The sequence below is a fragment of the Peromyscus eremicus genome, chromosome 7 (genome assembly GCF_949786415.1).
Source record: "Peromyscus eremicus chromosome 7, PerEre_H2_v1, whole genome shotgun sequence".
In the NCBI taxonomy this organism is placed as follows: domain Eukaryota; kingdom Metazoa; phylum Chordata; class Mammalia; order Rodentia; family Cricetidae; genus Peromyscus; species Peromyscus eremicus.
The window spans coordinates 64,838,229-64,852,628 of NC_081422.1; the positions used below are offsets into that span (position 1 = coordinate 64,838,229).

Here is a 14,400-nt window from a genome sequence, read left to right on the forward strand (position 1 = left end):
ATTTGAGCTTTAAGGTATAAGTATCCTTTTGCATTCTATATTAGCATTATCAAAAGCCAAAGATTGAGTTAATACTTATCTTAATTCTTGGTCTGATATTGTCTTGTTTATAGCCCTGGTCAGTCTTTGTAAAAACTCAGTAAATGATTCTTTAGATCCCCTGGAAGGCCTTTGTATATATCACAGTTGGTTTCCCTGGTTCTGGAATTTTTTTCCCAAGCATTTAAAGTTGCTGTATGGCATAGGAATAATGTATGCTCACCAAAGGTAGATTGTACATTTATATCAGCAAAACAGCCCTCACCAAGAATTTGATCTTGGGAGATCTCAAAACCTCTAATCTTACCTTGCTGTTCAAGGGCTTTAGCCTCTTCTCTCAACCGGCTTTTGCATTGTAACTGTTGGCTTTATTCTAATACAGCTGAGACTAACTGACTCCAATCATCTGGCGTGATTCTATCTCTAGAAGACCACATTATTTAACATCTGTTTCACACATATTGAATGTATACCATAGGCAACTACAGTTTCCTTAATTTTTAAATCTCTCATATGAATAGGTTGCCAGATATACATACTCTTCGGGATGTTTATCATCGGTGGCTTTTCATGAACAGTGACAGGATAAGCCATTTTATAAGAGCCACCTGGCGATGTTATGACTTCTATGGCTTTGACCTTCTGCTTATTAGTTTCCTTATCCTTTCTGACAGACTCCTCCAAAGCTTGAAATTGATTAACTACCGCACTTTGTAGTGTTTGAACCTCCTCTGTTGTAAAGGATGCTAGAGATTTCATGGAATCATGCAATTTTTTATGTTCATCAAAAACATATGATTCCAAAGACTTTATTCTATCAATTAGCAATGATATTTTCTCCTTAGAATGTCATTAAGGTTGCTCTGAAGATTTATTGTTTTATCCATTAAGTATTCATATTTGTTGTCAATATAATTAAATCTGGTTGTCCAGTTATTATTAGTGGACTGAAGTTCTTGTGGTAAATTAGCAGATTCCAAAGAAAGAATCCTTTTAAGTCTGCATTACCACTTTGCAAAATCTGTATTAGTCCCATTAGTGCCTCCTTTTTGGTGTTGTTATTAATCTGATTTTCAATACTATGATATGAATCACTATGCTAATTGCAATTATGATGAACATTGTGTACATCCCAGGAAGGTCATATATGTCTTGTAAAATTTCATTCATAGTACAAACAAAGACGTTTTTAAATTCCTCAGTAGTAATATTATCTACCATGTTGTGAGAAATATTCAAAATTTGTAAAGAAAAAAATTTTAATTTGTTTATCTACTAACCAGTTTAAGGTATAAAATCATTGAGTTATTTTTACCTCAGATGAAATCCTTGAGAGATGGTCCTAATTGTCCTAGATTGTCCAGATGTCCCAGTTCTTGCAATGGTTTTGGGGTGTAGTAATGATGTTCAGCCAGCAGGTGTCACAGCATTAAATTGGATCCTGAAGTGTGTTCCAAAGATGTTGACCTGTATGAGTTTAAACAGCTACACGGAACAGGTTTAACAAAGAAGGAGCTGCCTGTTGGCGCTCTCTGGCCTCTGTGGGCCCAAGCTGTCTCACCTGCTGCATGCTAGCAGGTAGCTCTGACCATGAAAGGGTGTGCAGTTAGTTACTGGTCTCTGGGAACTGGCGGCTAGGGAGTGCAAGCCTGCTGGGGCTAATTGCTTGTGGCACAGCTACCTCCTACTGCCTCTGCAACCAAAGTTCTGGGTGTGGTCATGTGATGTGGCCCATGGGGAGCCTGAGGGCAGGTGGGTGTGAGCACACCAGCAGAGGTTAGTGTGGCTTGAAAGGAGACACCCAGAGAGCATTCAAGGGGAGGATCTGCCAAATGCACCCCTGGCTAGTGAGCGCATGGGCAGATGTCAATGCAGGAGACCAAACAGGCTTGGAAGGGAGGGGCCAGGGAGTGCAAGTCTGCCCTAGCACGCAGAACACAGATGCAACTTGGGAGGGAGTGATCTGGGCCAGCGAGAGTAAATGCTAGCTCATGTGGAAGTTTCTCTATGTGGATAAGGGCCATGGATGGCCCACCCATGTGGGCACCAGATATAATGAGAAATCCATGGAGTCTGTTTAATGGGTAAAGGAATTTATTAGGGGGAAAACTCACTGTATATAACAGAATAGTCACAGGTTCTGGAACACTGTTCCGGCCACCTGATTCAGTCCTGTCTCCAAAAATCATGCACAAGAGAAGAGAATGATGCCTACGTGCATCTCAGGTCTTAAGGGTCGCAGAGAGGCCACACCCCAGGGACATGTACTTCAAGGTCATAGGCAGATGGAGCAGTTAGCTGCTGCATCTCTAGGGGTGGTCCTTCAAGGTCATAGACAGAACAGCTGTCCACTACAATTCTGATCACTGGTGACCATGACTACCTAGAAACAGGATGTCCCTCTCTAAATAAAACTGCTAGGCTCAGAGGACAGCTCAGACTCAGGCCCCTGACCATGGAATCGTTACTGCCGTAGGATAATCCAAAACACATTTGTAGTATGTCTATCCTTGCCTGTGTCTTTGTGACTGTCCTTCTATTATTATCCATTCCCAATTTTCCTGGATAAAGGGCCAGGTGGGACAGGGAAATTAAATGCTTAAAACACTAACTCAGGATGTAACATTTCACAGCTGAGGAATATACCATTGCCCTCCCTCAATGCTACCTCAGTAAGAGCCCTGGGTCTCCTGGACAGGCTCTGGCAGCTGTCTGGGTCATCTTTAAGCTTTGGTTCATTGGCTGTTTTACACCCTGCTGGCCACACCCTTCCTGGCCACCCTTGGAGTTCTAAAGAACCCAGTGGGAAGATGTTCTCTTTTTTTCCAGCCTGAGAGGACACTGAACCAGGATGTAACTGGGTGAGGTGAAATGTACTGGATTCACCTGAGAGCTGTGGTTGAAAGCTAGGAAATCACACCTGGAAGCTGTTATTGTGGAGGCCAGGATTGTTTCTCCTGCCCTTGTTGCCCAGTCTGTCTCTGGCCCATCAGACTTCATGGTTCGACTAGACCCGCTGGCCGCCCCCTCACCAAACACCTCTGTCCTGTTACTGTGACTTTAAGGTTTACCCAGTGTGATTGTTTAGTCTCAAATTCTTTTTTCTGGTTTCCCAAGCCCTTCTGCCAGAGCCTCTAGGAATAGAACACGTCCTGGTAAAACCAGCCTTTTCTCCATCCCCCTCATACAGGCCCTTTTTGGTATGGCCGTTCCCTTTCAGAGGTTCCCAGCCGAGAGGCTTTCCTAACTCTAAGGGAGAAAGCTTTTATCTTTTGGTCACGTCTGCACATTGCAGCTACGGAGCCTCCCACTTACCAAGATTAATCTTGTTCCCTCTTTTTCCTGATACATTAGGTTAGCCTAGCAATTCAAATCCAGGTTAGTTAAGCAACTGGGAGGAGAGGGTGGCTGGCTTTGCAGGATTGAGCCCAACGCTGAAATTCATGGTGGTATCCGATTCCTGAGTGGTGGTGTAGGTGTGGTGATGTGTGGATGTGTCTTGGACACTTCAATGCTGGTGTGAAGAAAGCAGGGAATAACTGTCTTGCACTTCAGGAAAATATGTTGCAACATCTGTTTGTGTTTTCAAGAATTTATGGGACTTACTAGTTGGCTTTTGGCTGAACTGACAGTCACTGGATGTGTTTCTCCGGTTCAGACTATTGAAATACCCCACAAGCTTGATCTCTAACCCTACTACTAACTCTTAGGACCTGAGTGTTGGTAGAAAGTAGCTCTCTTCAGATGAACCAGCCGTCCACAAACAATTAAGAAGGGTTTAATGCTCATTTCTTTAAGCATGATAATGGCCTCGTGCTTACATTTTTATGTAAAGAAATTTTACTTTTTAATGGCACATACTGAAATATTAAGCATAAAATAATACAATATTTATACTTTGCTGTAAACTTGATCTTAGCCAAAAGGCTGGGAAGAAACATATAGTCTGCTTTCAAATAACCTGGATTGTGTATAGAAGAAGGGTCTGTAGTGTGGATAAATACAAGTGCTCTCTCCTTCCAAAGCGTGGGTGCCAGGAATCGAACTCAGGTCATCAGGCTTGGCAGCAAGTACCAGCAGCTCATAGAAAAACAGCCAGGAAGAAGAGAAATCAAACTTGAGTCTTCATGCCTGTTCAGCTGGCACTTGTGTGCACATCCCCACAGAGGCATATAGTCATACACATAATCTTAAAATAATCAAATCTGAAATCTTTTTTTTTTCCTTTTTGGTTTTTTTTTTTTAATTACACTCATGATATTCATTAATTACACTCATGATATTAATTACATTTGTGGTATTCATTGATTACATTCGCAGTATTCATTGAATCTGACATCTTAACACAGCAGCAGGAGGTTGTGTCCTTCCTTCCCGCCTCTCCTAGGACCTGTGACCTTCCTAGCCATAGATTTTTGACCAGGTTTACAATACAGGAAACGAAGTCCCTCCTGTGGCGCAGGCCTCCAATCCAGTCCACGGAGCAGTCAGGGACTCCCGTGAACAGTCTTGCCACTGTTCCACGGGTGGGCACATCTGCCACTGTTCCACGGGTGGGCACATGTTGCCCGGCAGTTCAGTATTGGAGCGTGCAGAAGCTAGTGCTAGGTGAGATCATTGATGTCTTTTCTCCGCCAGCAGCCTGTGTAGCCCCCCCCCCCCCCCCCCCCCCCCCCCGGTACCACGAAAGCTAGGGAAGAACTTCCCTAGTCAACTGGAGAGCAATTTCTCCTTGCCCTTCAGCCACAGTGTTTGGTATCTTCAGCCAAAGGGTTGTAGCAGGTAACCAAGAGCAATGGCAACAGTCTGTGTTGTTTGGGGGTGCCTCTGGAGCCTCCCTGATAAGAACTTGTAAATATGGGCTGGAGGGATGGCTCAGAGGTTAAGAGCACTGACTGTTCTTTCAGAAGACCTGAGTTCAATTCCCAGCAACCACATGGTGGCTCACAACCACCTGTAATAAGATCTGGCGCCCTCTTCTGGCCTGCAGGGACACATGCAGGCAGAACACTATATAAATAATAAATAAATAAATCTTTAAAAAAAAAAAAAAAAAAAAGAACTTGTAAATAGGTATCCTGTGTCTGGCACTGAGATTTTCCTGTAGTGCTCATTGCTTCTGGGAGTGACACTGTCCATCATGCAGGACAGGCACCCAGTTTAAAGCTCCTATTAGGAGAACTGTATGCACTAGAAGGGTGGCCTTACTATAATAGATGTGGTGGCCAATGCTGTGGACTCTATCTGGCAAGGCTTTTGAATCTCCTTGTTCTAGGAGCTGAGCTGTAGAAGTTTGGGGAGAGGGCTGTCTGGGTCGATAGATATCCTGCTGCTTGATGTTCCTAGAAAAGCATCTCTGGGAGTTGCATTAGGTAGAGGTTCTGGTTTCCTGGTTCTCACATTCTGACGGAGAATGTTGAATTTAAGAACAACCCCCACGGGCTAGGGAAGTTAATTCAGTTGGTACATTGCTTGGCTGGCACACATAAAGGCCTGGCTTCTGCCCCCCAGCACTGTATGAGAAGAGCTTGGATCTAATGCCTGTAATCCCAGTTGAAGGCAGGAGGGCGAGTTCAAGATCGTCCAGCCTAGGCTACATGAGACTCTGTTGGGAGGGAGGGAAACGGGGAGATGGCTCAGTTGGTAATGTACTTGCTGATCAGGCATGAGGATGAGTTTGATTTCCCCAGCACCCACAGGAAAGCTAGGCACAGTGGTATGCTCTTGGAATCCAGCATTAAGGAGGCAGAGACAGGGCGTCCATGAGGCTGAGGTCCAGGTCCACTGAGAGACCCTGTCCCAGAGAAGTAAGGTAGAGAGCGATTGAGAAAGACTCTGGCTTGTGTGTGTGTGTGTGTGTGTGTGTGTGTGTGTGTGTGTGTGTGTGAAATGGTGACCTGTAGGCACAGAAGCTTCCAGGAGGATAGGAAGGAGGAAGATAGACCTCTTACCTGACAGTCAAGGGGAATATTCTTGAAATAGGTCCAACACACAATGGTTCTCAACCTTCCAATGCTGCAACCCCTTAACACAGTTCCTCATGTGGTGGTGACCCCCAACCATAAAATTATTTCTTTGCTACTTTATAACTGTAATTTGGCTCCTGTTATGAATCATAATGTAAATGTCTGTGTTTTCCAATGGTCTTAGGTGGCCACTGTAAAAGGATCTGTTAACCCCCAAAGGGGTCTCAACCTACAAGGTGAGCACCTCTGCCCTAGTTTCTCTGGGGGACAGAATTCCAGGCAAGCTTTTTAAAAATTCATCTGCTTCTTTATCTTCCAGTTTATTAAAAGGAGCATTTATTTCATGGTCAGGAAAAGATGTTTAAAAAAGACTTAAATAAAGACATGCTGTATTTGGAAATCACCTTTTAAGCTTAAAAAATAAAACCTCCTTTAGGGCTTTAGTCTGTTTTGTGACAGACATTTTTGTAAAGATGACCCGTTGGTTGAGAGTGAAAACAAATTTGTGAGTGTTGTCAGCAATACAGTAAGTAAGCCACAGGGGAGGAGAATGGGGCAAGTCAGAGCCAAGCCAGAGCGGTACAAGACCTATTAGCACAGAGGGCCGTAGGCGCCTGCAAGGAATTGCTGCTTGTGTGTGTGAAAAAGAGGGGTGAAATCCAAAAACAAGTATGAGTTCTTTTTTTAAAGAGTAAATAAACCTAAAAGCTTTGTTTCCAAGCCCAGGAGCCTGACTAACTTCCACCTGGGCGACTGAAGGGAGAGGCTTTTGAATTCGACGATTCATAGTTGAAGTGTCCAAATGCATCTTATGTTCAGATTCATGCTGCTAACTGGCATGAGGTTCAAGTCTGCTTGCACACACACGCGCACACACACACACACGCACAGAGGAATGATAGATAATGACACTCAAGTCTAAGCATATTAAATCTCTCACGGTCTTGCTCACTTCATCCTGATGAATAATGAATAGTCTTCCAGAAAGCAGCACTAGGCAAGCAGGCTTGTTCAGACATGTCAGAGCTAGAGCAACAATAAAGGCCCATTAAAGGAAAACTGGTCAAGAGAATAATAGAATCGTTAGCCTGGGTGGAGACCCTACATTCCAGCTGGGCAGTCAAACTCCCAGCCAAGGGATCACCCCTAGAAAGGTGGGCTCCCCTTAAACCGTGTTAAAGAGATAGGTGGAATAATTATTCCTTTAATGGGATACTGTACTTTTCCTTCCCAGAATTCCTGCCCAAACCAGCATGAGGTCATTATGAGGCTCGTTGTAATTATAATCCCCAAAATAAATCAAATTTTTAAAGTCAAATAAATAAATAAATTTTTTGAGGCAGAAGTTAAATTTAAAATGTATGTTTACTCTTTCCTTTTGTTTTTATTTTATGGGTACCAGTGTTTGCATGTATGTCTGTGCACCACATTGCACATGTGTTACCTATAGTGGTCAGGAGAGGGCATCAGATCCCCTGAGACTGACATGGACCTTTGTAAACAACCATGTGCTTGCTAGTAACGAATGCTCTTAACCTCTGGGCTATCTCTTTAGCCCTTAAAATATATTCTTTAAATATAGACTACCCTTAATTTTGAAACCGTGTGGAAGTGTTTTACTTACCTTAGTGGTTAGCCATCAACTTCTTTTTTTTTTTTTAAGATTTATTTTAAATTGTGTGTGTATTGCACATTGTCCTCAGGGGTCAGAGGAGATGGATTTACAAACAGTTGTGAGTTGCCCACCAGGAGTGCTAGAAATGGAACTCCAGTCCTCTTAACCACTGAGCCATCGCTCCAGCCCCTCCACTTCCCTATGCAGACAGATGTCTTCAGTTTTATCATGTAAATCTTAGTCTGTGTTCTGTTTTAAGTGATACTTTTACTTTTCATTATTATATTTTATGTATTGTGGGGAGATTAGTGTAGACATCAGAGGACAGCTTGCAGGAGCTGCTCCTCACCTTCCACTGTGTGCATCCCTGGAATCAAACTCAAACTCGGGGCATCGTAAAGAGGGAGAGAAGAGAAAGGGAACCAGGGAAGGAAAGTAGAAAAAAAGAGCTTACTGCCATTACAGGATGGTTTTGAATGAGTATGAAGAGTAATGATGGGCCTTGTAGTGTTTGGAACGGGTTCAGTGGGTACAGTGTGTAGCAGTACAGTGATGTATGCTTAGCATACATGCCCTTCTCCCTGCCTCCAAATGATAAGGACAGAGCTGGTGGGTGAGCAGAAGAGCGGCTCCTGTTAACTCCACCTGATCTCTCTCAGCACCATGCAGGATGACATCTTCATTCTCCACGAGCAAGAGTATGACAGTTTGCTTGAATCCGTCTTCAAAACGGAGTTCTTGAGCCTCTTAGCAAAGCGATACGAGGAAAAAACCCAGAAGCAACTACCTCTGAAATTCAGCAATACGTGAGTTGGGATCTGGGGTCCAGACTGAGAGGTGGGGAGGCCTGCAGGGTGGGCTGTGTGGTTCCATCCCTTCAGCTAGCCCCACTCTGGGCATCTCAGTATCTCCAGGAACAGGGAGGCGTGCTGAAGACAGCCCAGGGCTTTGCTGGGGTCACATTTATGTTTCTGTGAAATAATCAAATCATCAAAGGATATTTTTTATCATTTACACAAAGATCACTCAAGTAAGACCAGGAAGGCAGGATTAGCAGAGGGAACAGCAGTCAGGCTGGAGGCAGGAAAAAGGGACTGGAATAGGTGTTCTGACTCCCCAAATTGTGGGTGGGGAATCTGGGATGTGGGGTGTGGGTAGTAATGCCTTATGTCTTAGCTCACCTTCACATGCTTCAGTGAAATGCTCTAATGGGCAAGACACCATATATTATTGAGCTTCTGATCTCATTTTTGCTGAGTGAGAGTTGTTTAGCTTTTCTTAAATTCCCCATCTGTAGAGTTATAGCAATAGGGTCCGTCTCTTTATCCATAAAAACGAGGCAACCATGAGACTGTAATGCCCAGATGAACGAAGCTGACAATAATAGAATCATTATTATTTCCTAAGTTAAAAGAGCAGACTATACAGTGTATCACGCAGGTGTATAAACATAGTGTTTCTTTTGGCTCCTGAGGTTCAGATTCCAGTCCATCATAGCAGGAAAGTAAAAGCAGGAACTTGAAGCAGGTAGTTGTATCATATCATATCCGTAGTCAAGAGCAGAGAGAAATTAATATGTGCGTACTTACTCAGTCCTTTCTGCACATATACAGTCCAGGATCCTCTGCATACGGAATGGTGCTGCCCACAGTGGATCTTCCCACGTCAATTACCACTAAACAAAATAATCCCCTACTTGCCCACAAGTCACCCTGATCTTGACAGTCCCTTATTGAGACTCTCTCGGGTGATTCCAGAATGTGTCAAGTTGATAATTAAAACTAACCATCACACCCTCCCTCCCATTTGGATTTTGGTGTTTTTCCTTCCTACCTGGGTGAGTGATGGTGATGGAATAACAGAATATAACTGAACAGTAGCCACAGTCTATGGTATAGAATATTCTGCCCTCTTTTATCTGACATCTCAGTCCTCCACACAGCAAACACAACTGGAAGCCCAATGTTACAACAGAGGGAAAGTTGTCCCTGTCCCCTAGGCAGTCATCCTTGACCACCGGAGAGTAACCCTGTGACATAAATGAGGAAAACCACTCACCAACAGGGTTCTCACAGATGTTGAACTCCAGATGCCTGTGCGTCTGGTGTGGCAATCACCTAGCAGCTGTGCCGCACTGAGCTGTACCATCCCCTGTGTGAGGGTTGGATGGTCTGGGCTTGCCCGTCCTGTGGTAATCACCTTCCGGGCAGCAACTGGTTCGTGAGTACCGTTTTCTCGTTAGCTCCTTCTGGCTCATAATTTCAATCCATGTGCTTGTCACAGCCTTGAACTGAAGTTAAAAAAGGAGAACTGGGGTCCCTGGAGTGCAGGGGGCTCCCGGCAAGTGCAATTCCACCAAGGCTTCGGCGACCTGGCCATCCTCAAGCCCAGCAACAAAGTGCTGCAGGTCAGCATCGGACCTGGGCTGCCCAAGAACTCTCGTAAGTGTCGCCCGGGCCCTGCCTCTACTGGTACCGTGCACCTGGCTCTTCTGTGCAGATCCGGGTGCAGAAGCATCTGTGTTTCTGCTGCTGTCTGTGGTGGGGTTCTCAAGAGGTGGGGTTCTCACGAGGTCGGGTTCTCACGAGGTGGGGCACTGCAAACCAAAGCAGTGACTAGAAGAACGGGCAGGCCGAAGCGTGCTGAATGTTTGTGTTTTGTGCACATCATACCCGGCACTCATGTCCTGGTTGTATTTAAAGCAATCTGTTTGGGCTGATATAAAAAACCTGAATTGGGGGCTAATGAGATGGCTCAGTGGGTAAACACGCTTTCCACCAAGCCTGGTGACTTGAGTTCGATTCCTGGTTGCTTGTTTGTTTCAGGCCCTACCAGAAGGAATACCATCCAAAGCAGAGGGTATTCTGGTGGAACTAAGAATGCCAATTACCCAATGAGAGCTGCCCCTGCTCCCCCAGGTAAGCCGCGCATGCACCGTGGAGAGGTACCACTGAGTCTGGACCTGCAACTTCCAAAGGATGTTTGGAGAGCTAGAGAAATGTTTCAGTCTGACTTGCGTTCCAAGCTCCAGCATTCACGTAAAAAGCTGGACACTGTGGCATGACTTGGAATCCCAGTGCTGGGGAGATAGAGGCAGGAAAATTCTTGTTGTTTGCTGCCTTACCTAATCAGTGAGACATAGGCACTAGCGAGAGACTCTGTCTCAGGAAATAAGATGGATGACTTCTGAAGAACAATACATGAGGTTGACCTCTGACCTCCACATACACATATATACATGTGTACACACACATACCCACAAAATAAGGAAATAAAGAGAGAGTGTTTGGGAAGAAACCATCAGCTAGTAAATACAAGGCAGCCATGCACATGACCCTAAAATTTAGGAAACAAAGTCAGTGAGCCCACATTACTGCACAGGGAACAGTCTGGGTTTCATTACCCAGCTCTGTCACTTCCTAGGGCAGAGAGAGATAAATGAGTTCCCGTTCACCACAAGCAGAATGCTGCTGGTTTTACGATGCCAGATGTTGCCTTGATGGGCCCAGGAGTTTTCAGGGTACCAACCCACCAGCGCCAGGCTCCAGCCACATACGGCAGCAGTGGTTCATAACTAGTTAATGGTCTGGCGAATTAATAGAAAACCATCTATTCTTAGTGAAATGAAATCCAGGAGACATCCCTAAAGTGAAATAATATCTGGGAGAGTTACAAAACGTTACAAAAGCTTTTTCGGCCCTTGTTTCATAGTTTTCAGTTGGTTGTTTTGTTTTTGTTTTTTTAAGACAGGGTCTTCTGGGCATGGTAGAGCACACATTTAGTCCCAGTACTTGGGAGGCAGAGGCAGATGGATCTCTATGAATTGGAAGCCAGCCTGGTCTACAGAATGAGTTGTAGGACAGCCAGGGCTATGCTATGTAGAGAAATGCTGTTTCAAAAAATAAAAACAGGGTCTCACTATGTAGCTCTGACTGTCCTAGAACTCAATAAGTAGACCAGGCTGGCCTCCAATTCCCAGAGATCCATCTGCTTCTGTCTTGGATCGCTGGGATTAAAGATGTGAACTACCACACCCAGCTTTTTGTTTTTAAAGAGGGTTTTATAACCAAACTCTCCTTGGATTTGCTGCCTCGATGAGCATGGCCTTGAGTTTTTGACCTTCCTCCTGACTCCGCCTCTGCAGTGCTGGGGTTACTGGTGTGGACAGCAAGAAATATCCAGTTTGTGTGACACTGAGACTTGAACCCAGGGCTTTGAGCATGCTAGGCAAACACTGCCAACTGAGCCACCTCCCCAGTCCCCATACTTTTCAGCATTTAAATAAAAACAAGTCTCCATCACTCACAAAGTTCAGACCATAAGAAACTGTCCCCAGAGTAGGATATTAGTCATTCTAGGGTAGGTCTGAACAGGTCATTTGGGATCCATATTCGAGCCAAGTCATAGCAGATGAGAGGATCCTATTTGCCCCATGCCCACGATAAGAAACTCCAAGCAATTCTTTAATCTCCTATTCTGGGATCTCACACTTGTACTGTAAGCATGAACACTGCCCAGCAGTGAGAATGAGCTCTCCTCTCTTTTGGGGTCTCGGCCCCATCTCAGCCCAGGTTTCTTTCCTCTTTTTCTTCTTTAACTGTTAAGGAGCATCCAAGCTCAGAGGGACTCACAAGAAGCAGGGTTTACACATGCTATGTGACTCTTTAGTGCTGGCCTTCTGCCAGGACTATCTGGATGCTCCTTTACCTCAGCTCTGGCCAGAGTATCCTCCAACTGAATCAGCCCACAGTGACCTCGAACATAGCCTCAACCTCTAAATGACAGTTTCCTCATCAGTCAAATGAGGAATTAGCCCAAGTCCATTAAAGCAACACTTCTCAAAAGATCTATAAAAGTGATGACCAGAACTTTACATTTCTCAGGTTTGTTTATTTATTGGAGGTGGGTGTTGGGGGAGGCATGGGTGTGTGTGTAGGTCCATGTGCTTGTTGGTGGTATGTCTGCAGGTGAAAATGGAGAAGGGGTACACATACATGTTGTACACACACATGTAGAGGCCAGAGGACGACTTCAGGTGTTGATTCTTGGGAACTATGCATCTTAGTTTTTGTTTTGTTTTGTTTTGTTTTGGAGACAGGGTCTCTCTAAATAGCCCTGGCTGTCCTGGTACTCACTCTGCAGACCAGGCCAGCCTCAAACTCACAGAGGCCTGCCTCTGCCTCCTGAGTGCTGGGATTAAAGGTGTGCACCACCACCAGCTGGCCATACAGAGTCTCTTCCTAGGACCTGAGGTTTACCAATTAGGCTGGACTGGGTGCCTATCCAATGTGTCTATCCACAGGGATCCTCCTGTCTCCATCTCCCTTGTGCTGGGATTATAAACATGAGCCACCACCCCTGGCTTTTAGTGTGGGTGCCAGGGATTGAGCTCACATCCTCAGGCTTGCAAGGCAGCTGAGCTATCTCCTCAACCCTGAGTTCCTTTAGATTTTAAAAAGGTTCCCAGCTAGCCGGGCAGCGATGGCGCACACCTTTAATCCCAGCACTCGGGAGGCAGAGCCAGGTGGATCTCTGTGATTTCGGGGCCAGCCTGGCCTATAGAGCAAGTTCCAGGACAGGTACCAAAACTGCACAGAGAAACCCTGTCTTGAAAAAACCAAAACCAAAAAAAAAAAAAAAAAAAGTTTCCCAGCTTATCGCAAACCATACTTTTGTCAAATGTAATAAAGATGAATTCGTAGAACAATGAACTCTGAAAAGCACATATAATACAAGCCAAATTTTATTATTAATTTCAACAGGCATAAAATATATCTGCTGAGTGCTTATTCTCAGTCTCTGAACTCAGTGTGGACAAATGAGTCTCTGGTGACACGGGGACACTCCCCTACTTTTTCTGTGCCCTAGGAAACAGTCCACTCTGCCACACTCCTTCCCTCTCTTTAGCACTCTTGGCAGCAAGTGGGGCCTCGGTGTCCTCCAAGCCCAGATGCTGTGGGGAGTCCTTCAAATTCTTACTCACTGGGTCAGATGAGGAGAAAGTCTTATTTGTCTCCGGCGTCTAGTTTCCATCCAGCCTGGAGCCTGTGGGAGGAAATGGCAAGAGAGCCGGCGGGAAGAAAAGCCGTACTTGTAAATGCTCTGCCCCAGAACACGGCCATTGTTTCTGGGGAGGGGAAGCTCACTTGTACCTCTAGAAGGATGCCAAGATAACAGAGAAATGAATATCAGAGCTGGAAGAAAGCAGGTAAACGCTGGACCAGTCTCCTTGCCCTTTAACGGAGAAGCTGACCTTCTCAAAGATTACAATCCTTGCTCAAGACCAACAGGGTTTCAGAGCCAGAACTGGGTCCCCAGGCCCTGGCCACTCCATTGCTACTACAGAATCCTGCAGTTTTCTGGCATGCCCTACTGAAGTGGGCCTCGTTCTCCACTCTGCCTGCTGTGTCAGCAGGAAGAGAGCTAGGGCTACTTCTTACATGGCAGGGAATAATAACGCCCTCGTGATCGACAGCCCACCCCACCCATCCATCCATGACCTACTGGCTAATGCAACTTTTGAGATCTTAACTAGAAATCACTGTTGGGTACACAGAACTTTCTTCATCGGCTTGATCTGGTTAGATGGCTGCATTTCCCTCACCTACGTGAAGGGTTTTCCACACTGCACACAGCAGTCTTCAGCCAAGGACACCTGAGACTGACTCGTGGAAAATGAATGTACAACTGTTTAACCCACTGTCTGCTGCCTTCGTGAGTCATGACCTTGTGGACCCAAAAATGGCTTGCCAGCAGCTGACTGCAAATTCATCTTGCTCT

General features: G+C 45.2%; 1 protein-coding gene across 1 annotated transcript in view; it reads left to right on the forward strand.

Annotated features, from left to right (window-relative positions):
* The window catches only part of Myo1e (myosin IE), a 206,103-nt gene that overhangs the window by 176,774 nt on the left and 14,929 nt on the right, over positions 1 to 14,400 (forward strand). The window contains exons 23-25 of the mRNA XM_059268194.1: positions 8,280 to 8,426; positions 9,904 to 10,061; positions 10,446 to 10,538. Of these exons, the coding sequence (XP_059124177.1) occupies positions 8,280 to 8,426; positions 9,904 to 10,061; positions 10,446 to 10,538 (398 nt within the window). The remainder of the gene's footprint in view (positions 1 to 8,279; positions 8,427 to 9,903; positions 10,062 to 10,445; positions 10,539 to 14,400) is intronic.